The sequence below is a fragment of the Silene latifolia genome, chromosome 5 (genome assembly GCF_048544455.1).
Source record: "Silene latifolia isolate original U9 population chromosome 5, ASM4854445v1, whole genome shotgun sequence".
Lineage (NCBI taxonomy): Eukaryota > Viridiplantae > Streptophyta > Magnoliopsida > Caryophyllales > Caryophyllaceae > Silene > Silene latifolia.
The window spans coordinates 85497229-85524831 of record NC_133530.1 but is presented as its reverse complement, the minus strand read 5'-3'; the positions used below and the strand labels follow the sequence as shown (position 1 = coordinate 85524831).

The 27603-nt window shown below is 37.5% G+C and overlaps 3 protein-coding genes across 3 annotated transcripts; all 3 read left to right on the top strand.

Moving 5' to 3' along the window:
• The first annotated feature begins 16934 nt into the window (after window positions 1-16934).
• Window positions 16935-18038, top strand: LOC141655695 (putative wall-associated receptor kinase-like 16). The gene has a single exon (XM_074462761.1). The coding sequence runs from the start codon at window positions 16935-16937 to the stop codon at window positions 18036-18038; it is 1104 nt and encodes a 367-aa protein (XP_074318862.1).
• A 3328-nt stretch (window positions 18039-21366) lies between these two features.
• Window positions 21367-22407, top strand: LOC141655694 (wall-associated receptor kinase-like 2). Its single transcript, XM_074462760.1, has one exon. The coding sequence runs from the start codon at window positions 21367-21369 to the stop codon at window positions 22405-22407; it is 1041 nt and encodes a 346-aa protein (XP_074318861.1).
• Window positions 22408-22772: 365 nt separating this feature from the next.
• On the top strand, window positions 22773-24625 carry LOC141657714 (putative wall-associated receptor kinase-like 16). The gene is made up of 2 exons (XM_074465031.1): window positions 22773-22860; window positions 23337-24625. Exon 2 carries the CDS (start codon window positions 23573-23575, stop codon window positions 24389-24391), a length of 819 nt encoding a protein of 272 aa, XP_074321132.1. The 5' UTR covers window positions 22773-22860; window positions 23337-23572; the 3' UTR covers window positions 24392-24625.
• The last annotated feature ends 2978 nt before the right edge of the window (window positions 24626-27603 follow it).

Below are 27603 nucleotides of genomic sequence, written 5' to 3'. Positions count from 1 at the left end.
GCTAGAGAGGAGCGACAACTACCTTTGAGTAATCATCGATATGTCTTCAAGAGGCTAAGCTCGCGTAGAAGACGCTCGGGCACGTCAGCCATTTTATTGCATACAAAAGAAGAGACTTTGGTGCTTCAACGCTTAAGTTCTACTACAAACGGTGTCTTCAGTCGCCTAGGGATGTCCATAAATGCCCGTCACAGTGAACGTCGACATTTTGCTTCTGCAAATCAAGAAACCAAAGAAGTGAAAGATAACAGTGACGTCAAAACTCTCATTCCTTCTAGTATGAAGCGTATGGAGATAGTAGATATCATTGAAGTAGAACCCCTCAAAATAAAGAGACGAATTATAGCACTCACAAATCAACAAAAAACTTCTAAACTCGATAAAGATAAAAATAACGAAGAAATACCTGCTCCCTTGTACGTCAAATCCAAGGCGAGCAATATTGAGAATGTTACTAAATAAGCAAGTAACACCTCCTAAGCAAGAGGATAAAATGCATAATAAACCTCTTAAGCAAGAGGATAAACTGCATAATAAAGCTCCTAAGCAAGAGCGTAAACTGCAAGTTATGCTCCTAAGCAAGAGCGTAAACTGCAAGTTATGCTCCTAAGCAAGAGTGTAAACTGCAACCCCTGCTCCTAAGCAAGAGCGTAAACTGCAAGCCATGCTCTTAAGCAAGAGTCAAAACTGCAAACTCCTTTGAACTACGTCGGCTTGATCTTGTGAAGTACTGTCACTTTGCAAGTACGTAGGCAACTTGGGTGAACATGTAGCATGAGTGCAGCCACAAAAAAAAATGTTTATCACACCTCAAAAAAAAAAAAAAATTGAACTACGTCGGCTTGATCTTGCAGGTTGTCATACTTGTCACCTTGCAAGTACGTAGGCAGCTTGAGTGAACATGTAGCTCGAGTGCAGCCACCCCTCCAAACAAACACCATTTCCCTTTGCACTACTATGTAAGCCTTCGTGAATCATCTTTGAAAGATTCCAACACTCTTTGTGGAGCATATCTCTCAAGAGGCTTAAACCACCTTCAAATCTCCGGTCTTCAAGACTTTCATCGTCTTCATGAATCTTTCATAGTCTTCAGGACTTCCAGCATCTTCACGATCTTCAGAGTCGTTGACCTAACGCATGGCAGCTCGATGCTCTCCACCATGGGCTCATATGTTAACCGAAATGACCCAGCGGGTTCATTGCATAGCAACTCATATGAGAATGGAAATGACATGTCTGGAGTAATCTTTAGCGGTTGACAGGTCGAGTTCATTGAATAGTAGCTCGTGTAAGAATTGAAAGGATCGCCCGGCAAAAATCTTCAAGACGCCGCCTCAGGCTTAACATGAAATATGAAGTCTTCATGAAATATAGCTCACATGTTAACCGAAATGACCCAGCGGGTTCATTGCATGGTAGCTCATGTGAGAATCGAAATTAGCTCTCTACAGAAATCTTCAATGCTTCAATACAGCTCAGCATCATGGGCTCACATGTTAACCGAAATGACCCAGCGGGTTCATTGCATGGTAGCTCACGTGAGAATTGAAATCAGCTCTCCAGATTAATCTTTAGTGCTTGACAGTTCGGACTCTTCACCATGGTCGCCATTGTTAATACACAAGTATTTTCGATCACCCTTGAGACGTTCGACAAAGTGCGCCATACTGAGGTACACTACCTGTTAAAATAAAAAAGAAGAAGTCAAGAGTAAGAAATTAACATACAGGAAAAAAAGAGAGGGCAAAATGTGGATGCTCATAGAACATTTCATACGGCTAGTATGTGATAACAAGAGGGACTATTCTTACAAGAGTAGCAATAAAACTCTAATGTGCTAATCAAATGGTGATCTCAGTTTAGCGTTTGAAGCTGCGAAGGAAAGCAAGGACAACAATTAGTGATCCATATAATAAAGAAGGTGTAAATAAAATCTTGCCTTAAACATGAGCAACCAACATGGCAACGTGTATTAAAAATGAAGGATGGTGTACATGGTATTTCATGTTAAAATTTGCACATCATTCTAATGTGATCAAACCTACTTGCTGCTTTGAAGTCCCTCAAAAGAATTACAAAAAAAAAATGCTACTGCAAAGTGGTGGAAACTAGAAAACGCAAGACTAAATTAAAGAAATACCATGACAAGATGCACAAACAAGTAAACCTAAGTCCTGTACAAATTGATTGAGAGGATGAACATGTAAACTCAAATTGCACAATCCCACCATATGGTGGTAAACTTGCCCAAGATTGTTTAAAAAAAAAAAAGAAACCGACTCTGTTCACTACCATAATCCATCTCATCATTTGGAAGTATAAAAGTGGCAGAAAATGAAGTTTAAATGGCAGGTCTAAGATTAGTACGCAGACGGTCTCTTCTCATTTAAGCAAAGACAGGCGCGCTGATCACCGTAATTATTCGCGATATTATCAAAAGAAGGCAGGTGCATAAAACAGAATGGATACTATGGCAGGTTTAGATCAAGTCCAGCTTAAAAGTTCGACTAAAAGACTGACCGAGTATGCGTCCCTCATGAACAAAAAAAAATACACTTGTATACTGCACAATAAGAACTAGTATGCACAAGGAAAATTGAACAAAGAATGAGAGTACCTTCCTATTCGAATTCAATGTTGCGGTCCTGTGAGCTGACTTTGATATACACGATAGAGGGAATTACTTTCTTCGCCCAACCTTGAAGTCAGTGTCACCCTCCTTTCGAGAAACAGGACAACTCCAAGAAAAATCGAAACAGTCCACCACCCTCGATTCGACCTTACACCTATCAAACATAGCAAAACCATTAAAGTTTCGGCCTGGAATGCTTATACTTGTGCAAAATGCTCGAAAAAAAAAAAACAGGGGCAATGAATAAGCATAGAATAAACATGTATAACCTCTTCTTTACAAGTAAGATTTGTAACTACAACATATCATGCTATCATTCGACGAATTGAAGATGAGGCACGAAGGATATGATGATAAGATTGGCATACAAATTCAAATACTCATATATCCTTGAGTAAGTAGTAGAGAAATGGCTGCGAAATCTAAGGAGAAAGACGAAGATCAAATCAAATAAACACGGAGGAAAGGAACTGGACGGTATAAGTTGTTATCAAGCTTGATTCATAAGAGTTTATGATTGATCCCATTATGAATTCTAAACCATGCACAAGAAAAATAATGGTACTATGATTAAATGTAAAAAAAAAAGAAAAAAAAAAAGACAAGCACGATTTAGAAGATCCAAAAGATGTTGAGTTTATGGATTCAAGTACCTAAGAGGGGGAGGGGGTGAATTAGGTACTCTTTTTAAAAATTTTAACTTCAACTTTATTGGATTAAAGTAAGTTAAGTGAACAAAAGAGATTTAGAGGATACTTTGAATAATATTGAAAGATTGAACAAGTATCACGATGAATGTTTGCTGAAGTATGAAAGCAACAATCGTTCGATTTGTATCTATTTGTCTCAGTTTGTGGAATATGACTGCAGACCAAATGCGACAGTATGATGAACTGTTACTTCTAAGTTTGAGCGAAACAAAACAAACAAACAAACAAAGTAAAGAGAGCAGCGGAAATAAAGTGAAAAGCAATGAACACGAGATTTTTGAATTGGTTCGGCAAATACTCAAGTGCCTACGTCCAATCTACCTTTTTATTACTTTCCTTTAGTGATCTACTCCGACAACTAAAAGACCCTTGTAATAAAAGACGTCAACCTACTCCGGTTGCAAAGCTAGTACAAGAACTACTCCGTTCTTATGACAAGCTAACTCGCAATCTACTCCGATTGCCAAGAGTTAAAGGACTACTCCGTCCTAGAACTCAACAACTCGCAACCTACTCCGGTTGCCAACTCACAACCTACTCCGGTTGTCAAGAGATAAGGACTACTCCGTCCTAAACTCTACTAACACACTTAAAATGTAAAGGATCAAGTTTCCACTAACACATTCTTAACAAAGAATAGAGGTGGACAACTTTTACAAGATCAACACTTTTAAGCAAGAGAGTTTAGTATAGAAAAGCAACAAGAGCACGACCGTAGAAACCGAAAGACACTTGAAGACTTTTAAAGGATTTTGCAAACAAACACAATTTTAAAGCTTTGAAAATGATTTGCAAAGTTGGAAGAATTAATTCAGAAAAGTCTTGAGGATTTATGAAGGAGGCACACGGTTTATATAGAGGAGGTGAGTGAAGGGATTGCTAGGGTTTTGAAGGGTCAAAGACCTTGCATGTGAGGAGCAATAGTAGCCACCCAAACACTTGCACCAAAGAGGAGTCTTTTGCAAAGGTAAGAATAGAGAAAGAAGGTTTGAAAGGTAACCTTAAATGCTCATGCAAAATCTGAAAACAAAGGATGTGAGACAAGTCACATGATGACAAGTTAACACAAATAAGGCAAAAAGCAACTTTTGTTTTCTTAAAAACCAAGGGATTGAATTTGCACAAAGAGGAAACATTTTGAATAATTCAAACCACTCTTTATTGGATACTACCTCCTTAATAAAAATCTGAATTTCTCTCTTTGAAAATATGGGTCACGTGAAAGCATTTGAAAGATAAAAGGGACTTCAAGTTTCTCGAGTTGTGGCATAATCCAAACAGCTGTTTGCGTGTAAAAGCAACAGTCGTCTGGACTGTTTCTATTACTCTAATATACTCTACTTTCTCACTTGTACATTAGATGACACTTGACTAAATACAATGGGATGATTAACAACTTCAACACTTCTTAATCCAAGCTTGATTACATCATTAATCCTGAAAAGGTAAACTAAGAATACACAAATCAAATGGGCATGTTATCATCAACATAAGGAACCCAACAAATTCCCCCTTTGATGATGACAAGCCCCAAACGAATGTATAAGCAATGTAAACACCTTAATTCAAGATTTAAGCAAGCAAGATCAAATGATAGAGAAGGGACAATATTACCTTACCAAGGGCAAAAGCTAGAATCAAACTATCATGACAATTTTACATTGCCCCAAAACAAGAATCAAGCTAAGAAGGTTAGACAAGCCATTAGTTTAATCAATAAGCAAGGAGATTCAAAGCATGAGTTTACCTTTTCCCCCTCTTGACATCATCAAAAGGATAGGGATGTCACAAGCATTAGAGTGCAGATATTTCATAAGAAAACACAAAAAGACACATGTAGTTGTAACAAGGTAACAAGGTCAACATAAACAAAGATTAAGCATAAGTTAATCAAGGTTCAACATAGCTAAAGAGAGTTTAATATAAACCACCAAGCATCAAGATGACAAGTAAAGAGAATAGTCTTAGAAGGGCACAACATGGTGGGACAAAAGATGTAAGGCAAAAGACAAGTGTGATTATGGGCAAATTTAGGGTGCGGAAGTTTGGTCATCATTTTGGAGGATAATGAAGAGGATTGAAAAAGGTGGAGGTTTGACAATGAAGGGCCGAGTCACAGTCATCTCAACTGTTGCATTGGATTTTGTTATATTGAAACCACCAAGGTATGCATCGATATACCTTCTCAACATATGATGAAAGAGCATCAACTTCTCATATTTTCCTTAGTACACGACATGTGATGGGGGAACATCAACTTCTTATATGTTGCTCTCATTTCATGAAAATTCTTGACAAATTTGATCTTGACCTTTGAGCATAGCAACAGTGGCATACTGTTTGTGACTTCCTTTCAATTTCTTCCAAATTTTTGCTTTCCTTCTTTTCTCAAGACCGTCGCATTTTTCAATTTCATCTATCTCGTTTCCAATAATCACTTTGACATTTCACATATTGCCTTCCGTTTTTTTTTTTTTTTTTTTTTTTTTTTTTTTTTTTTTTTTTCAACCAACTTCAATTTTTAATTTCATCTATCTCCGTTTTCTAACCAACTTCCCTATCATCTCTTGATACATATGTAGAACATAGACCTTTGCGACGATGAAGTAGCTTTCTCCTTTCTTTAGTTAGCTTTCCTTGCCGGAATCGGAACGGAATCGGTAGACTTAGTCGGATTCTCATTCAAATCAATTGGAGTTTCTTCAATTTCATCGACATTCATAGTCACGGTCTCGGTGGAGGAGCTTGGGATAGTGGTGAGAGGTCATTTTCACGGGTTTGATGGGTATAGGGGTATTGAATGACGTCTTGACCATAGTGGGTTAAAGAGTAGGTTAAATGGAGGGATTTGGGAGATGAAGGGATAAGTGGGTTGTGAGATTTCGGTGGGTTGAGGGAGTTTGGACGGTGGGTTGTAGGTAGGAAGTGGCCCAATAAATGTGGTAAGTGAGGTAGTTGGCCCAATCTTGAACATATTTAATTACTCGAAATAAAAACGCAAGGTAGCATATAATAAACGTAAATTTAGATATGAGGTTGAGTGATTACCGACTCACAAATACGGTGTCAATTTTTGGTCCAAACATGATGTCAATGCACTTAGAACACTTAATAACATATACCCAATTTTAATTTAATCAATTAAGGAATTTTGTAAAACTCACACTAAAAATCACAAGCTATTAATTAACCCAATTTCAAGTCTAAATTTCTCAAAATGTTCTCTTGCAAGTGGCTTAGTAAAAATATCGGCAATTTGATTTTCGGTCTTGCAAAAGATAAGTTTAATATGTCCTTTTTCCACATGATCTCGAATAAAATGGTGACGGATATCAATATGCTTAGTTTTAGAGTGTTGAATAGGATTTTTGGAAATATTTATTGCACTCGTATTATCACACATTAAAGGAATGGAGTCAAAAATAATACCAAAATCCAAGAGTTGTTGTTTTACCCAAAGGAGTTGAGAACAACAATGTGCCGCACTAACGTACTCACTTTCGGCCGTAGAAAGAGCTACCGTGTTTTGTTTCTTTGAGGCCCAAGAAGTCAAGCAAGGACCCAAGAACGTTGCAATTCCGGAGGTACTCTTTCTATCCACCGTGCACCCCGCATAGTCCGCATCCGAAAAGCCTATAAGATCAAAAGGACAATGTAAAGGGTACCATAGGTAAAGATTTTGTGTTCCAATCAAATACCGAAGAATTCGTTTAACGGCTTTGAAATGTGATTCTTTCGGATTTGCTTGGAACCTAACACATAAGCATACACTAAAGAGAATGTCGGGACGACTTGCGGTCAAGTAGAGAAGTGAGCCTATCATACCTCTATACACCTTATCACTAACATTCTTACCGAGTTCATCTTTGTCCAATTTGGACCCGGCTACCATGGGTGTATCATGAGGCTTACCATTAGTCATCCCAAATTTCTTAAGCATTTCTTTGATGTACTTTTGTTGATGGATCATGATTCCATCCTTTGATTGCTTAATTTGGAGCCCAAGGAAGGATCCTAGCTCACCCATCATGCTCATTTCAAACTCCGATTTCATTAGTTCCGAAAAATATAAGTAAAGGAGTTCATTTGTTGCACCAAATATAATGTCATCAACATATACTTGTACAACCAACAGTTCACTCGGATGTTGCTTTAAGAACAATGTTTTGTCAACGGAGCCTCTTTTAAAACCATTTTCAATAAGAAATTTAGACAATCTATCATACCAACATCTTGGTGCTTGTTTTAAACCATAAAGAGCTTTGTCTAATTTGAAAACATGGTTAGGCAAGTCATTGTTCTCAAAACCCGGTGGTTGCTCTACAAAGACATCTTCTTCCAAATATCCATTTAAGAAAGCGGTTTTGACATCCATTTGGAAGAGTTTAATGCCTTTGTGAGCCGCAAAAGCTATAAGCAATCGTATGGCCTCAAGTCTAGCTACCGGTGCATAGGTTTCATCGTAATCAATACCCTCTTGTTGGTTATAACCTTGCACCACTAGTCTAGCCTTGTTCCTTACAATTTCTCCCGAGTCATCAGGCTTGTTGCGAAAGACCCACCTAGTACCAATGACGGTACGATTAGGCGGTCTAGGGACTAAGTGCCATACCTCATTCCTTTTGAATTGATTGAGCTCTTCTTGCATGGCAAGCAACCAATCCGCATCAGTCAAGGCGACTGTTACATTTGAAGGTTCAATTTGAGAAAGGAACGCATTGTGGGCACAATACTCATTGAGATGAGCGAGATTGTTGAGGGATGATCTTGTTCGAATTCCCGAGTTGAGATCACTTGTGAGATTAGTGAGTGGATGAGAGCTTTGATGTTTCCACTTCTTTGGAACAATGGTTTCTTGTTCCCCCTCAAAGCATCGATCCACGATGGATTGTTACTATTGGCCTAGAAGGTTCTTCATCCTCACCGTTTTGGTTTTCTTGATTCGGAGGTAGAAGCAACGATCGTTGGGTCTGTTGCTTCCAGAGAAGAAACGATGAGCAGAGGTGCTACGTGTTCCCCCGAATTGCTAATTTCCTTTGAAGGCGACGGTCTCGTGTCTCGTTGCAATTGATCTTTGGGATCTTCTTCATCCGTGAATACAAAGTCCTTTCGAACAAGACCAATCTCAAACTCATCATCCTCATCCTCATCATCATCCATGTGTTGTACCTGTCCAAGCACACTAGATTCATCAAAAATGACATGGATGCTTTCTTCAATTAACAACGTTCGTTTATTGTAAATTTTATAGGCCTTGCTATGATCGGAGTACCCAATAAATACTCCTTCATCACTACGTGGATCGAACTTACCCAAATTGTTTTTACCATTGTTGTGAACAAAACATTTGCTTCCAAAACATCTAAAATATGAAATGTTGGGTTTTCTTCCACGTAACGATTCATAGGGAGTTTTATTCAATATACTCCTTATCATGACACGATTATGAATGTAGCAAGCGGTATTTACCGCTTCGGCCCAAAAATTCTTAGGCAACTTACTAGTTAACAACATTGTTCTAGCCATTCCTTCAAGGGTTCTATTCATCCTTTCAACCACACCATTTTGTTGTGGGGTTCTAGGAGCCGAGAAGTTATGGTCTACACCATTGTCATCACAATAAGCACCAAATGATGAGTTTTCGAATTCGGTTCCGTGATCGGTTCTCATTGAAACAAGTTTTAAACCAAGCTTATTTTGAATCTTTCTTAACCAAATTAGAAACTCATCAAATGTCTCATCCTTAGAGCTTAGGAAGAGTGCCCAAACGAACCTAGAGTAATCATCAACAATGACACACACATAACGACTACCACCTCTACTTTTAGTTCTCATTGGTCCACACAAGTCGATATGTAAAAGTTGTAAAGGTTGAGATGTACTCATAATTCTTTTGGATTTAAAGGAACTTCTAACATGTTTTCCTCTAGCACATTCATCACATACTTTATCAAAATCAAACTTTATATTAGGAATGCCTTCAACTAAGTCAAGTCTTTTAAGGGTATTAAGAGTTTTTGCACTAACATGACCAAACCTTTTATGCCATAACCAAGGATCATTGTTCATTACACTCATGCAAGACATGGTGTGACCGGATAGAGAGTTCAAATTAGTTAAGTAAACATCTTTGACACGTCTTCCTTCGAGTATTAATTCATTAGTAGTGGCATCAAAAATTCGACACATATTGGCACGAAATTCAACAACATTACCCTTATCACAAAGTTGAGAAATGCTAAGGAGATTATGCTTCAAACCTTTGACAAGCCGCACATTGTCGACACAAAGTAAGGATGACTTACCAACTTTTCCAATACCAATTACTTCACCTTTCTTGTTGTCACCAAACCTTACCGTGCCACCATCAAACGCTTTAAGTGAGAGGAATTGGCTTCTATCACCCGTCATGTGACGAGAGCATCCACTATCCAAGTACCAATTGCGGCCGCCTCTCACCAAGCCCTACACAAGATTAGACTTTGAGTTTAGGAACCCAAACAAACTTGGGTCCCCTTTTGTGATCAACATATCTTATGGTGTCTTTCCTAATCCATACTTGCTTAATTATTTTGATGTTCTTGTTAATGTCATGAAATCTTTTTTCACAAGTGTTGAGGGCATGACCATTCTTACCACAATAATTGCAAATAATGTATTCGGGAGGACCAACATACTTTCTCCTTCTAAAATCAGTTTTAGGCTTCTGGATGCAACAGTCAGTCTGACCGTTCCATTTGAAGCCCAAACCCGCAACTTTATCACATTTCTCGGTTTGATTCGTGAGGAAATTTAACACGGTTTGACTTCCTTCCCATTTTTCAGTGATGTTCTTAGCATTAACAAGTTCATTGGTCAAGTCTTTGACACGAGAGAGGAGATGCAAATTCTTTTCTTTTTCTCTTTTGAGTTCATCATTGTTGACACTTTCTATGGACAATCTTTTCTCAACAATGAAGTCATGGGTGTGGTTGTTGAGTTTAGACACGAGATATATGATTCTTTCTTTGGACTCTTCATATTTAGAAGTCATCTTGTCAAGTCTTTTGTTTAGATCAACGACTTCATCGGATCTATCGTGAGGAGAAGAGCTAGAAGTGCTACATTCGGGCTTACCTTTTTGAAAGAAGGTAAGCCTATCATGGAGATCTTCTATTTCATTCTTGAGACAAACAACCTCACTCTTAAGACACTCATTTTCATTTTCCAACCATTCACTTTTTCTTTTAAACTTGTCTAAATCGTGGTCAGAAGCAACAGTCTCAGACACTGTTTCTTTTAGGTCTACAATCTCAACCACAAGGTCATCCAATTCATCTTTGAGAGCATCTTTGTCCTTCAAAAGGTCATCACGTTCCTTGGTTAGCAAGGAAACTTGCATCACCAAAGTAGTGTTGACATTTTCAAGGTCAGAGACATCCGTGGAGATCATTTTAAGACACTCAAGTTCTTTAGTCAATTGTTTGTTCAATTTGTTGACTCTTTTTACTTCATCATAAGCCTCGGAGGTGTGGTGACACTGTCTGTTGCTTTCGATTCATTTTTAAGGTTAAAGTTTTCTTGAGCAATTTCTTCAATTTCGTCTTGCATGACATCAAGCTTATCATTTTGTGAACGACACTTATCAAAGAGTTTGTCAAGAAGCTTACATACCTTTTCTTTGGGGTAAGATCTAACCTTGGCTTTTAGATGTTTTACCTCATTGTCGGAGTCCGAGTCAGAATCATCGGGGTGAGCCATGAGACATCTAAGATGTTCAATTTTGGAAGTTTTTGAGACTTTGTCCTTGAGATGACTTGTAAGACACATTTTAGACTCTAGTTGCTCCTCGATGAGTTCCTCATCTTCCTCGGAGTCGGACATTCCCCAAATTACGGTCATGACTCTATGTTTGTAGTCTCTTTTGACTTTATCTCTTTTTTCCTTTGATTCGATTTCATCCCACTTGGGACATTCTTTAACTTGGTGAGTTTTATCACCACACTTAAAGCATCCCACGGTGGAACTAGGTCGTTTCCTAGGAAAACGTTTTTTCGAGTAATTATTATTGAACTTTCTATTTTCTAGATCATTGACCAACCCAACTAGATTCCTTGAGAACATAGCAAACTCGTCTTCCTCCTCGTCTTCTCCATCGATTGGAGAGGACGTGAGAGCGAGACTCCTTCCCTTTGAAGACTCACTAGAATGCTTATCGAGATTGAACTCGTGAGCCATTAGTGATCCCATTAGTTCATGAGGAGATATGGTTGACAAATCTTTGGCTTCCTCTATAGCGGTAACTTTGGGTTGCCACTTAGAGGTTAGACTACGAAGGATTTTTCGAATGATGTCCTCGGACTCGAAATTCCTTCCTAGACTTTTAAGCTCATTAATAATACAAGAAAAACGTGAAGAGAAACTATTTATGGACTCGTCCTTTGACATTCTAAACATCTCATATTGTTGCATGAGAAGGTCAATACGGTGTTTTCTTACTTGGGACGTCCCTTCATGGGCAAGTACAAGGGAATCCCAAATAGATTTTGCCGTAGGACATCCGGAGATTCGACTAACTTCCCCCTCACCAACACAACGTTGAAGAATCGACATTGCTTTGGAATTCTTTTCGGCAAGCTTGAAGTCGTTCTCATTGTAATTTCTTTCCTCTTTTGTCTTGGTGAAACCGTTAAGAATATCGGTTTCCTCAATGACAAGAGGTCCATTTTGGATGATGTTCCAACATTGATAATCGATACTTTTGATGTAATGTTCCATTTTGAGTTTCCACCAACCAAAATTCGAACCGGTAAAGACCGGGATCTTGGAGTGTTTCTCGGAATCCATTACCCACGAATCAAACTCTAAGGCGGTTAGCCTCGATCAAGAGCACGAGGCTCTGATACCAATTGTTGAGTTTATGGATTCAAGTACCTAAGAGGGGGAGGGGGTGAATTAGGTACTCTTTTTAAAAATTTTAACTTCAACTTTATTGGATTAAAGTAAGTTAAGTGAACAAAAGAGATTTAGAGGATACTTTGAATAATATTGAAAGATTGAACAAGTATCACGATGAATGTTTGCTGAAGTATGAAAGCAACAATCGTTCTGACTGTATCTATTTGTCTCAGTTTGTGGAATATGACTGCAGACCAAATGCGACAGTATGATGAACTGTTACTTCTAAGTTTGAGCGAAACAAAACAAACAAACAAACAAAGTAAAGAGAGCAGCGGAAATAAAGTGAAAAGCAATGAACACGAGATTTTTGAATTGGTTCGGCAAATACTCAAGTGCCTACGTCCAATCTACCTTTTTATTACTTTCCTTTAGTGATCTACTCCGACAACTAAAAGACCCTTGTAATAAAAGACGTCAACCTACTCCGGTTGCAAAGCTAGTACAAGAACTACTCCGTTCTTATGACAAGCTAACTCGCAATCTACTCCGATTGCCAAGAGTTAAAGGACTACTCCGTCCTAGAACTCAACAACTCGCAACCTACTCCGGTTGCCAACTCACAACCTACTCCGGTTGTCAAGAGATAAGGACTACTCCGTCCTAAACTCTACTAACACACTTAAAATGTAAAGGATCAAGTTTCCACTAACACATTCTTAACAAAGAATAGAGGTGGACAACTTTTACAAGATCAACACTTTTAAGCAAGAGAGTTTAGTATAGAAAAGCAACGTAGCCACGGACTGTAGAAACTGAAAGACACTTGAAGACTTTTAAAGGATTTTGCAAACAAACACAATTTTAAAGCTTTGAAAATGATTTGCAAAGTTGGAAGAATTAATTCAGAAAAGTCTTGAGGATTTATGAAGGAGGCACACGGTTTATATAGAGGAGGTGAGTGAAGGGATTGCTAGGGTTTTGAAGGGTCAAAGACCTTGCATGTGAGGAGCAATAGTAGCCACCCAAACACTTGCACCAAAGAGGAGTCTTTTGCAAAGGTAAGAATAGAGAAAGAAGGTTTGAAAGGTAACCTTAAATGCTCATGCAAAATCTGAAAACAAAGGATGTGAGACAAGTCACATGATGACAAGTTAACACAAATAAGGCAAAAAGCAACTTTTGTTTTCTTAAAAACCAAGGGATTGAATTTGCACAAAGAGGAAACATTTTGAATAATTCAAACCACTCTTTATTGGATACTACCTCCTTAATAAAAATCTGAATTTCTCTCTTTGAAAATATGGGTCACGTGAAAGCATTTGAAAGATAAAAGGGACTTCAAGTTTCTCGAGTTGTGGCATAATCCAAACAAATTTTTGTTTGCGTGTAAAAGCAACGATGTCTGGATGTTTCTATTACTCTAATATACTCTACTTTCTCACTTGTACATTAGATGACACTTGACTAAATACAATGGGATGATTAACAACTTCAACACTTCTTAATCCAAGCTTGATTACATCATTAATCCCGAAAAGGTAAACTAAGATAACACAAATCAAATGGGCATGTTATCATCAACATAAGGAACCCAACAAATTCCCCCTTTGATGATGACAAGCCCCAAACGAATGTATAAGCAATGTAAACACCTTAATTCAAGATTTAAGCAAGCAAGATCAAATGATAGAGAAGGGACAATATTACCTTACCAAGGGCAAAAGCTAGAATCAAACTATCATGACAATTTTACATTGCCCCAAAACAAGAATCAAGCTAAGAAGGTTAGACAAGCCATTAGTTTAATCAATAAGCAAGGAGATTCAAAGCATGAGTTTACCTTTTCCCCCTCTTGACATCATCAAAAGGATAGGGATGTCACAAGCATTAGAGTGCAGATATTTCATAAGAAAACACAAAAAGACACATGTAGTTGTAACAAGGTAACAAGGTCAACATAAACAAAGATTAAGCATAAGTTAATCAAGGTTCAACATAGCTAAAGAGAGTTTAATATAAACCACCAAGCATCAAGATGACAAGTAAAGAGAATAGTCTTAGAAGGGCACAACATGGTGGGACAAAAGATGTAAGGCAAAAGACAAGTGTGATTATGGGCAAATTTAGGGTGCGGAAGTTTGGTCATCATTTTGGAGGATAATGAAGAGGATTGAAAAAGGTGGAGGTTTGACAATGAAGGGCCGAGTCACAGTCATCTCAACTGTTGCATTGGATTTTGTTATATTGAAACCACCAAGGTATGCATCGATATACCTTCTCAACATATGATGAAAGAGCATCAACTTCTCATATTTTCCTTAGTACACGACATGTGATGGGGGAACATCAACTTCTTATATGTTGCTCTCATTTCATGAAAATTCTTGACAAATTTGATCTTGACCTTTGAGCATAGCAACAGTGGCATACACTGTGACTTCCTTTCAATTTCTTCCAAATTTTTGCTTTCCTTCTTTTCTCAAGACCGTCGCATTTTTCAATTTCATCTATCTCGTTTCCAATAATCACTTTGACATTTCACATATTGCCTTCCGTTTTTTTTTTTTTTTTTTTTTTTTTTTTTTTTTTTTCAACCAACTTCAATTTTTAATTTCATCTATCTCCGTTTTCTAACCAACTTCCCTATCATCTCTTGATACATATGTAGAACATAGACCTTTGCGACGATGAAGTAGCTTTCTCCTTTCTTTAGTTAGCTTTCTTCTTAGGAATCGGAACGGAATCGGTAGACTTAGTCGGATTCTCATTCAAATCAATTGGAGTTTCTTCAATTTCATCGACATTCATAGTCACGGTCTCGGTGGAGGAGCTTGGGATAGTGGTGAGAGGTCATTTTCACGGGTTTGATGGGTATAGGGGTATTGAATGACGTCTTGACCATAGTGGGTTAAAGAGTAGGTTAAATGGAGGGATTTGGGAGATGAAGGGATAAGTGGGTTGTGAGATTTCGGTGGGTTGAGGGAGTTTGGACGGTGGGTTGTAGGTAGGAAGTGGCCCAATAAATGTGGTAAGTGAGGTAGTTGGCCCAATCTTGAACATATTTAATTACTCGAAATAAAAACGCAAGGTAGCATATAATAAACGTAAATTTAGATATGAGGTTGAGTGATTACCGACTCACAAATACGGTGTCAATTTTTGGTCCAAACATGATGTCAATGCACTTAGAACACTTAATAACATATACCCAATTTTAATTTAATCAATTAAGGAATTTTGTAAAACTCACACTAAAAATCACAAGCTATTAATTAACCCAATTTCAAGTCTAAATTTCTCAAAATGTTCTCTTGCAAGTGGCTTAGTAAAAATATCGGCAATTTGATTTTCGGTCTTGCAAAAGATAAGTTTAATATGTCCTTTTTCCACATGATCTCGAATAAAATGGTGACGGATATCAATATGCTTAGTTTTAGAGTGTTGAATAGGATTTTTGGAAATATTTATTGCACTCGTATTATCACACATTAAAGGAATGGAGTCAAAAATAATACCAAAATCCAAGAGTTGTTGTTTTACCCAAAGGAGTTGAGAACAACAATGTGCCGCACTAACGTAGTCAAATTTGTCGTTACAATTACTGTTTGTTTATTTAGAATCAGAGGATTATTAGAGATTGTACACGAACTTTTCTGATATTAATAAAAACTCATTTTGTTTACTTGTTTTGTATTTCCGTTATCGCAATACAAAATTTGTCGTTACAATTACTCCTTACATTTTAATCGTCATGATTTTTTATGAGTTTATTTCCCTGTTGTCAGGTTTCCTTACTGTTAGCAATTAGTCTTGCTGAAGACGGGTCGGAGCAAGTGACGGATAATGCCACTCACAAAACGGATAGGGGAGACAAGGTGGGGGCACCCCCATGTGCTTCCCTCTCTCCTCTATTTGGGTCATTTGTGAGGAAAAATGGTATCCGTCACTCCAAAGTGACGGATACGTGCCGTCACAAATGAGATTTTGTGTACTGTTAGAAGGTCTCGCGGTCGAGAGACTTATTATTGTTTGTTGAACCAGCAAAAACTGTTTTTGCTAGAATCTCACTTTTGGGTAGTCAGATTTACCAACCATCATTTGATTATTCTTCTTACCGTCAGTTGAGTAAACACTGAAAATGGATCAAAAGTCAAGCTTATTGAAAGATCAGTTTATCTAGTATTTTCTATCTTTTATATATTCATATTTCAAATAACTCTCAACCAAATCTCTCTTCTCTCTCTAAGGTATTACTATGAAATTGGGTATTTTATCAAAGTTGTTTTTTCTGTCAGGTCAAACCAAATCATTCGTAAGCAGTAAGATCATTAAGCCATCTCTTTTTTTCGTGATTCTTTTTGGTGATTTTCTTTAATCATTCTGTAAGCCATCGCTTTTTTGCGACTCTCTTTAATCATTCTTACACTTCTCTGATTTCTTTAGTGTGAGACGGCTTCTCGTTTGAGAGACCTATTTTTTTTACTGAACCAGCAAAATTTGTTTTTGCTAGAATCTCCACTTTTGGGCAGTCAAATTTGACTCCCATCATTTAATTATTCTTCTTGTACAGTTAGATGAGTAAACACCCAAAACTGGATCAAAGGTCAAGCTTATTGAAAAATCCTACTCTATCTGCCATCTTTTATATTTTGTATTCCCAGTTTATAAATCATACTCTCAACTAATCATTCTTCTCTTCCTAAGCTATTAGTATGAAATTGGGTATATTAGCTAAGTTGCTTTTTCGGTCGGGTCAAGCCAAATCGGAGAGTAAGAACACGAAGAAAAACAATGAAGTGCAGAAGTTTGAAGCGAAGGAAGAGTATTTCATCCAAAATGGCGGTATCTTGTTGGAAAAACAGATTGCTTTGAGCCAAGGCAAGGACATAGGAGCGGGACAGCTGAAATTTTTTTCTGCAGATGAAATCAAGAGAGCTACAAACAACTATGATCCCGATCTCTTTGTTCGTAGTTATAGCGGTTTAAGTTTCTACAAGGGCACATTAGAGGACAAGGTGGTAGGTATCAAAATCTGTACAAAACCCGACCGAAATCCTGAACTTGTCAATCTTTTATTAACTGATGTCGCAATAAGAAGTGTTCTATGTCATAACAATATGACTAAGATCTATGGTTGCTGTCTCGAGACCTGTGTCCCACTAGCGGTGCAGGAATTACTCCCAAGTAAAACTCTTTATGATCATTTACATGGAGATATGGCACTTCAGAAACCATTAAAATGGACCGGCCGGTTAAGGGCAGCAACTGATGTTGCCTATGCACTTTCTTATATGCATAATGCCTTGTCACAACCACTGGTTCACAGAGATATCATGTCCTCGGGGATATTACTCGACTCGTTGTTCCACGCAAAACTAACTTTCTGTGGCTATTCGGTGGCTATTACGCCAGGGAATAAAGATCAAAGATGGCCTATTCATGGGACTCCAGGATATATTGATCCTGAATACATTAAAACTCAAGAAGTTACTGAGAAATGTGATGTCTATAGCTTTGGGGTTTTGATGTTGGAGTTATTAACTTCAAGGGATCCCTCTGAAATGGCTCGATGTGGGAATGATTTGGTTGATGAGTTTGTTTCCATGGTGGAAAAAAATAGTGTTAAGGCAATGTTTGATATGATTCTTCTTGAGGAAGGTAATATAGATGAGATCCAAGGGTTTGCACGACTTGCTTTGAAATGTGTTGCGAAAAAAGGGGAGAAACGGCCGAGTATGATCGGTGTTGTTGAAGAACTTTGGCTAATACAAGATCAGGTGAACAACAAAAGTACATGTAATAGTTCAAGTATCTAAAGAGGTATGCTTTCCTCATAACTGTAAGCAAATTAGAGAAGTTTAGCTACTTAAGAGAAATTCACGGTAATTCTATAATATATATGTTTTTTTTTTCTACCTACCATTGATATCTGGTAATCTGGTATTGCCTATTGTACTTGTCTTTCAGGATGGTTTACGAGCCTTTCATTAGTTTGGCTACGTATTCTGTAATAAAGTTTTAAATATGATTTCATGACTATATCTCCCTCTGTTCGGATTTCTTTGGTTGAGGCTGTCCTGATGACTCCTTTGCAGGAGGAGGATAACCTTCATTTAAATTAAATTATGGTGTCTGTTACTTAGATTCGTAAGAAGTATCGGTTAGAAGTATCTGACATTGCGTGTTTCTCATTTTTTTGTTTAAGATGTTTTCCTATTAGAATAGTGCGAGATGAAGGCATTCACTTTTATGAGACGGTCTAATCTTGTATAAGACGATCTCTCAAAAACCCTTTGAAATTGAATGTCTTCATTTCTCGAACTTCTTAACATATCCTTGGATACTTGGTTGGACTCCGATCTTGGTTATTGTCCTCACCCCATAGCTTGTACTTGTAAGCTTGCTTGACGGTGGGATCTTTTGTCTCGATTTTTTCTTCTTTTTTCTGTAACTCAATATTTTACTTTGATGTAATGTTATCACCCAGGTTTGAAACCACCATGGTCTCTGATACCATGTTGGAATTTTGGTAGCGGAAATTAGTGAGCTCAATTTTCTCAACATGGATGATTTTATTTATATCTTGAATGTGAATGATGTTACATAATATGTTGGGGAAGACGATAATAGTGACCTATTGTGCTTCAAGTTGGAGGTTATGGCTATGCACAAAGTTGATGCATACAATGGCTATTTATTTATTTTTTGGTTCAAATGAGCGCTCTATGTCGAAGGTAAGAATCGAACCCCAACCTCATAGTTGCATACGATGGCTTTTTATAGGATGCTTAGGTTGTTCTATGATGTTCAAGGAGGCTTCTAGATTACATTAGTTTCTTGTTTATTCTAGACAATTCTAGCTATGCATACATCTAGACATTTGGTTGATATTTCTATAGATTTCTCCTTACATTTTAACCGTCATATGAATTTTTATAAGTTTATTTCCCTGTTCTCAGATTTCTTTACTGCCAGACGGTCTCTTGGTTGAAAGACCTATCATTGTTTGTTGAACCAGCAAAATCTGTTTTTGCTAGAATCTTCACTTTTGGGTAGTCAAATTTGATGTCCATCATTTGATTATTCTTCTTACAGTCAGTTGAGTAAACACCTGAAACTGGATCAAAAGTCAAGCTTGTTGAAAAATTCTAGTCTATCTTCTGTTTTTTTATATATTTAAACACCTGAGGAGGCGTTTGGTTCGCATAAAGGTATCAGTATGAAATCAGGAATCAAACCAGGGTGGTATGGGTTTGGAACTCCATTCCTGATACCTTGTGTTTGGTTCAACTTCGGAATGAGGAATGAACTTTTTTTTGTATGTCTCTATTATTGATTGTATCATTTACTTATGTATTAATTAGTTAAAAACTTGAATATAGTTTTTTTATACATATTTTAATTTTTTTTGATATCTTAATACTTCTATTCTTAAATATTATTAAAAATGTTCAAGAAAAATCATCGTTTGTATTTTTCACAAAAAAGAAAGAATTCGGGAAAAAAAATAATTATATGGATATATTTAGTTTTGTGAGGAAAAAATAATTTTTTTCCAATATTATATGATACCCAAGGTCTCGTACCCACCTCTTCCCTTGGATAAGAGAAACCCATACCTCATGGGTTTGAGGTATGGGTATCAAATTACAAAAACAGTGAACCAAACACAAGGTATGAGTTTAGTTCATTCCAAACCCATATCTTATACCTACGGCTACGATGCTTCTGAAACTGGATCAAAAGTCAAGCTTATTGAAAAAGAAGGAAAATCTGTTTTTGATAGAATCTTCTGTTTTTTATATATTTGTATTTCAATCAACTAATCAATTTTTCCTCTTCCTTAGGCACTATATTATGAAATTGGATATATTAACAAAGTTCCTTTTTCTGTCGGGTCAAGCCAAACGGGATATGAAGAACACGAAGAAAAACAAGGAAGTGCAGAAGTTTGAATCAAAGGAAGAGTATTTCACCAAAAATGGCGGCATCTTGTTGGAAAAACAAATTACCTTGAACCAAGGCGTAAACAACAGAGTGGGATAGTTGAAAATTTTATCCGAAGATGAAATCAAGAGAGCACATTTGATGATCCTGATCTATTTGTTCGTAGTTATCGCGGTTTAAGTTTCTACCAGGGCACATTTGATGACACGGTGATAGGTATCAAAACCCCGACAAAACCCGGCCCAAATCTTGAACTTGTCAATCTCTTATTAACTGATGTCTCAATTAGAACTGTTCTGTGTCATAACAATATGATTAAGATTTATGGTTGCTGTCTTGAAACCTGTGTCCTAATAACGGTACGCGACTTCTACCCAAGCAAAACTCTTTATGAACATTTACATGGGGACATGTCACTTCAGAAACCATTGACATGGACTAGCCGGTTAAGGGCAGCAACTGATATTGCCTATGCTCTTTCTTATATGCATAATGCTTTGTCAGAGGGTTGCACCTAAACAACTGCGGCTGGTGTCTTTCCTCGTTAAGCAAAACGTGACCCGGGGTTTCAGACTGATTGGTCATTTACTTGTGATGTCTGGTTTTTGCCTACTACCATTCTTTTTTTGACAACATGTCAGAAGAATGTACTTGACACAAGATAGTACCCTATTTGTTTTTATTGAGGCTATGTTAAAAGAATGTAATTTCCATATTTTCAATGGAGCCAAAGATTCCTTACTCTTTGGTTCTGGATTATGATGGAATAAATCAAAATAGCTTACTAAAGTGGTAATTTTTCTTTCTCTGATAAAGTAGCGGTCCTTTAATGTAGTTACCTACGCAATTTTCATCTTATGTCACTAGGAAACAGCCTCTTTGTGTTGTTAACGCAAGGGTAAGGCTCGTACATCCAACCTCCCCCACTCCCCTTCTTTCCTTACGTGATGTAATTGCTTATGATTGATGAAGTATGCAAAGTCCTCTGCTTTAATTTGGTAGTTGGTTAATGTGATTTTCATCGTTGATTCTTCTTCTTGTACAGTTAAGTGATTAAACAGCCAAAATTGAATAATTCAAAATTGCGATTTTCATCGTTGATTCTTCTTCTTGTAACATTAATTAGTCTTTTAACTCATTAGTCATAGAAGTAAATATTAGTAAATCCATCTTCTTCTTCCCAAGTATACTATTACTATGAAATTGGGTGTGTTTTCAAAGTTCTTTTTTGTGTTAGGTCAAGATAAATGGGAGAGGAAGAACAGGAAGAAAGTCAAGGAAGTGCAGAAGACTGAATCAAGGGAAGAGTATTTCACAAAAAATGGTGGTATCTTGTTGGAAAAACAGATTGCTTTGCGCCGAGGTAAGGATATAGGAGCAGGGCAGCTGAAAATTTTATCCGAGGACGAAATCGAGAAAGCTACAAATAACTATGATCCTGATCTCAATGTTGGTAGTTTTCGCGGTACAAATCTGTACAAGGGCATATTAAATGACAAGGTGGTAACTATCAAAGCCCCTCAAAAACGCAACCCAGATCCTGAACTTGCGGATTGCTTCTTGACTGCTGTCGCCATAAGAACAGTTTTATGTCATAACAATATGATTGGGATCTATGGCTGCTGTCTCGAGACCTGTGTTCCAATGACGATCCATGAATACTATCCAAATAAAGATCTTCATAATCATTTACATGGAGATTTGGCACTTCAGAAGCCTTTGACATGGACCAGCCAGCTAGGGGCAGCAATTGATATTGCCTATGCACTTTCTTACATGCATAATGCCTTGTCAAAACCAGTGGTTCATAGAGATGTAATGTCATTTGGGATATTATTCAACTCGTCATTCCATGCGAAACTAAGCTACTTTGATCACTCGGTGGCCATTACCCCAGGGAAGAAAGATCAAAGCTTGTCGGTCCATGGGACTCCAGGGTACATTGACCCGGAATACATTGAAACTAAAGAAGTTACAGCAAAATGCGATGTTTATAGCTTTGGTGTTTTGATGTTGGAGTTATTAACTTCAAGGGATCCCTTTGAAATGGCTCAATGTGGGGACGATTTGGTCGATGAGTTTGTTTCCGAGGTGGAAAGAAATGGTGTTAAGGCGTTGATCGACTTGATTCTTATGCAGGAAGCTAACTTGGATGAGATCCAATGGTTTGCCCGACTTGCTTTGAAATGTGTGGCAAAAAAAAGGAGAGAAACGGCCGAGCATGATCAGTGTTGTTGAAGAGCTATGGTTGATACAAGAAGGGCAAGTAAAGCCTGTACTGCACTCCCATTCAGGAGTTTGTTACCAGCTTCATCCAGGTTCTCTGTTGTGATTTTTGCTTCACAAAGTATTGTACTCGTTTATATAGGAGTTATTCTTCCTATACAGTTAAATGGGGAAACACCCAACATTGAGTCATAGGTCAATCGTATTGAAAATTCTTGTCAATCTTCTATCTTTTATATATATATTCGTATGGCAAAGTTAAAAATCGTAACTCTCAAGTCTGAACTAATCACTCTTCTCTTCCTAACGTATTAGTTATTACTACATGTTATGAAATTGAGCATATTAAGGAAGTTGCTTTTTCTGCTGAGTCAAGCCAAATGGGAGAGGAAGAGCAAGAAGAAAAACAAGGAAGTGCAGAGGTGAACAACAGAAGTACATGTAAAAGTTTATGTCTCTAGAGAGGTATGCTTTCCTCATAACTGTAAGCAAATTAGAGAAGTTTAGCTACTTTAGTGAAATTCACTGTAATCACGGAATTCATTTTTTCTACCTACCTGATAACTATAAAATAAGTCGAAGTAAACATACTCCGTATTTGATAGCCATGTAAAATTCTATCACGGTAATTATAAAATGTTCTATTTTGGTTCTTGTGGGTTTTCTCAAATTTTTGTCTAAGATGTTCTCATATTAGAATTGTGCATGACGAATAAGGCATTCACTTTTATGAGACGGTCTCTCAAGAGACTAAATGGGCTTCGTTCAAATTCTTGTATAAGACGGTCTCTCAAACGACCATTTAGTTATCTCCTCAGCAGCCTTGTAATCCAAGTCAAATTATCCCATTCACATTGTTATAAATATGTATACAGTAAGTCACAAGTCATTAGTCATAACTATGAAGTTGGGTATATTAACAAAGTTGTTTTATCTGTTAGGTCAACCTAAATGGAAGAGGAAGAGCACAAAGAAAATAAATAAAGTGCAAAAGTTCGAATCCAAGGAAGAGTACTTCACAAAAAATGGCGGTATCTTGTTGGAAAAACAGATTGCTTTGACCCAAGGCAAGGACATAGGAGCAGGACAGCTGAGAATTTTATCTGTCGATGAAATCGAGAAGGCTACAAATTACTTTGATCCTGACCTAATTCTTGGCAACTTCCGTGGTACGAATATGTACAAGGCCATGTTTGATGGCAAGGTCGTAGGTATCAAAACCTCTGAAAATCCTGACCCTAATCCCGAACTTGTTGATCTGTTATTAACTGCTGCTGCCATAGGAATGGTTTTACATCATAACAATATGATTGACATCTATGGCTGTTGTCTTGAGACCCGTGTCCCAATGGTGGTGTATGAAATCTACCCGAAGATAAGCCTTTATAAGCATTTACATGGGGATATGGCTCTTCGGAAGCCATTGCTATGGACCACCCGAATAAGGGTAGCAATAGATGTTGCTTATGCACTTTCTTATATGCATAATGCCTTGTCACAGCCAGTGGTTCATAGAGATGTCATGTCATTTGGGATATTACTCGACCCGTCATTCCATGCAAAGTTAGCCTTCTTTGACCACTCTGTGGCCATTACTCCAGGGAAAAGAGATAAAAAATGGCCAGTTCATGGGACGTTGGGATACATTGACCCGGAATACATTGAAACCCAAGAAGTAACAGAAAAATGCGATGTCTACAGCTTTGGAGTTTTGATGTTGGAGTTATTAACTTCAAGGGATCCCGTTGAAATGGCTCGATGTGGGGACGATTTGGTCGATGAGTTTGTATCTGAGGTGGAGAAAAATGGTTTTAAGGCGATGATTGATATGATTCTCTGGGAAGAAGGTAATATGGATGAGATCCTGAGGTTTGCGCGACTTGCCTTGAAATGTGCGGCGAAGAAAGGAGAGGAACGGCCAAGTATGATCAGCGTTGTTGAAGAGCTATGGGTAATACAAGATCATGTGAACAACAGAACTGGAAATGAAGCCTAATACCTCTATTACCTTTTTTTCTCCATCATTAGTAAACCATTTATATGGTCGGACTTTACATGTGTATTGGCTTGAGTTAATCTTGTATGAGACGGTCTAACATATGAGTCTTCAGATAAATCTACTCATTAGCCATTAACTGTGAAAAATCATATGTTTATCTTCCACATCGGAGAAAAATAGAAGTGTAATTTACTTTATAAGTCAATCGGATTCTCTATCCATTGCCAATTTTACTTTACTCGTATTTCATTATAAAATTATCCTTGTCCATGCCTTTTGAATTTCTGATAACAAGTGTGGGCGGCATTATTCATGCCTCCTTGAATAAAACACATTGGAAGAGAAATGGAAAGTAAATAAAATAGGGTGATCGTATGCAATGTCTTACTTAAGACTAGACCTAGAAAAAGGGTTAATCAGGTCGGGTTTGGATCAGGTCAATTTGGATTTCAGGTCAGTTCGGGTCTGTCATATTATTGGGTTTTCCGGGCCGGGTCGGGTTGTTTCGGGTTTCGCGTGTTTTTCGAGTTCGTTGGTCTAGTCATTTTCGGGTCAAACCATGGTTTAAAATCTCGGCTAAGATGTATTGTATTGCCCGAGATGTATCTATCGGAGGCAGCCGATACGAGATATCCCGAGATGTATCGGGTTAATTAAAAACAGGAAAGTATCGCCAAGAGTCCGAGACGACCAATTTATAACGTGTATCGGCCAACTTTGCTCGATACAGCCTGCAATGAACCCGATATGAATGAGTTATAACTTGTATCGACGAAGTTTCTTTTTAATAAAAAGCTCTTAGAAATTGTATAGCATTGGTCAAATTAATTATCCTAATAGAATTAAGGGTTTTTCTATCATGTGCCCGGGCACATGATAAGGGGCCAATTAAGGAAAGTATTACACCAGTATATCATGAGATATTGAATTATGAACTCATAATTACCACACTTAGAGGATTATTGGTGTAATACTTTCCTTAATTGACTCCTTATCACGTGTCCATTGGGCACATGATAAAAAACTCAATCTAACTTTATATGAAATAGTCAATAGATAATGAAATATCAATAAAAGCTTGTAAAAAAAATATCACTGCGATAACCGCGATTTGGAGCGTGACGGCTGAGTTGGGGACGATCCTACGACCACGATCGCGACCGATACCGTGATATAAAACCCTGGATTGGACGGGTCCGGATCATTTCAGGTCAATGATTAAGAGAGAAAACGGTATGTTTAGTATTATTACCTATTTTTAATTTTAATTTTGATAATTGATTATTTATTTTAACGTAAATAATATTAAGTTGCTTTTAAATTAGTCATTCCAAGTCTTTTTTTGTTTAATTAGAGTTATGTTTTGTTGGGTCATTTCCGGATCGGGTGGTTTTGGATCGGATTATTTCGGTTCGGATCAGTTTCGGGTTAACAAAGCACAAGTCATGTTAAAGTCGAGTCCGGTCAATTCGGGTTTCGGGTCGTGTTCATTATATTGCCGCCTATACTATAATTCCCCTACATCCTAGCACAAACTATTTAGCTACTCATACTAAGGATGATAACAACAATAAAACTAATAAAATAGACAGAAGAATTCATGCTTGAAATAATAGAACAGACAATTAACATAAACGATAATTGGCTTGGATTCTAACTAACAATTCTATATCTAACAACGCAATAAAGATGAACTGAAAGTAGAACAGAAGGAATACCGAAAATTGCAGAAGAATAGTAACGAAATGATTAGAAGTATGAATGAAAATCCGATGCAACCAATATTCCAAACCCTAACTATGATATTCTAAAACTGAATGTGAAACTTAGATAAAAACTCGATCAAAACTGGATGGTCAGATTCGATGTTCTAGGTTACGTTATATAGCAAACATACGTAACACTTATTAACAAAACCTAAACATAATGGGCTTCAAGTTCCTCGATCTTTTAATTTTCGTCTGGGATAGCAGCTTGGTCGATCGACTAAGCATGGCAGTCGATCGACTGCTCTTCAGTGTACAGTAGCTTCTGGAACCCGCAGGTTGGTCGATCGATTGATGGTAGTGGTCGATCGACTGCTTTAGCTGCTACTTGACTTCTATAATCTCGTGGATTTGTCTTTTGGGCCTTGAATTGCGCACCAAGCTCGTTCCTTAAGCGAATACTTCACTTCAAATGCAATGCAGGATACTCGGGGACGGATTTAGCTCGATTTCCGCTGGATTCTTCACATTTCTGCAATAATGTACAAAAATACGGAAGTAGACGGAAATAGGGAGAAATGTAGCATAAACTACATGAATGAGCTCTGAAATGCGTGTAAAATGGGATGTAAAACATCATATAAAAGACACGCATCAAACTTCCCCAAACCAAACCTTTGCTTGTCCCCAAGCAAGAACTAGACTCGATCTAATGACCTAATGGAACGAGTTCAATCTCAGAGCGAATTACAACATGTAAAGCCTAAACCATTTTAATGCAATAACCAACAATCAATTAGCAATGCGAATCATGCACACGAGTTATGGAGTCGTTAAAAACATGTTGAACCGTCAACTGTAGAGACTTATCAAATCGGACTCTCACGGGTCGCTCATATCACTCAAATAAGCACAGGTGAAAAATGTTAAGATAGAAAGAATTCATTTGTAGTGACACTCACCTAACTACGACCTATAAGAACATGCCTGCAATCTAATATGAAAGCAATCTCTATGACCGTACATATGCATTCCAACCAACAAAAGACCGTGACACATGTCGAGGTATATATGTGGATATGTGAGGTATGGGTAAGAAGAGGCAAAACATTTATGGAAAAGTGGAGGTACAGGTGATCAAGCTAGTACCAAAACGGAACCATATGGCAACATCCTACTTCTTGCTCAAAAACAAATGAAACGGTGCTATAGCAAGCACAAATCTCACAATCTCCAGGTATAAAGGTAATCGACTAACTCCCCATAAGATAAGAATAATACATGGGAGCAAAAATCGCCAAAAGATAAGGATTTGAATTATGCGAATTTGATTTCTTTTCTTTCTCTCGAACCTCAGTCGATCGACCTATAATGCCAGTCGATCGACCGCTTAAACAGTACATAACCTTTTTTTTCTCTTTCTTTTTGAATCATTTTTTTCACTTCTTTTGTTTTCTTTTCTATTTTTTTCTTTCCTTCCTTTCTTTTCATTCTCCCAACTAA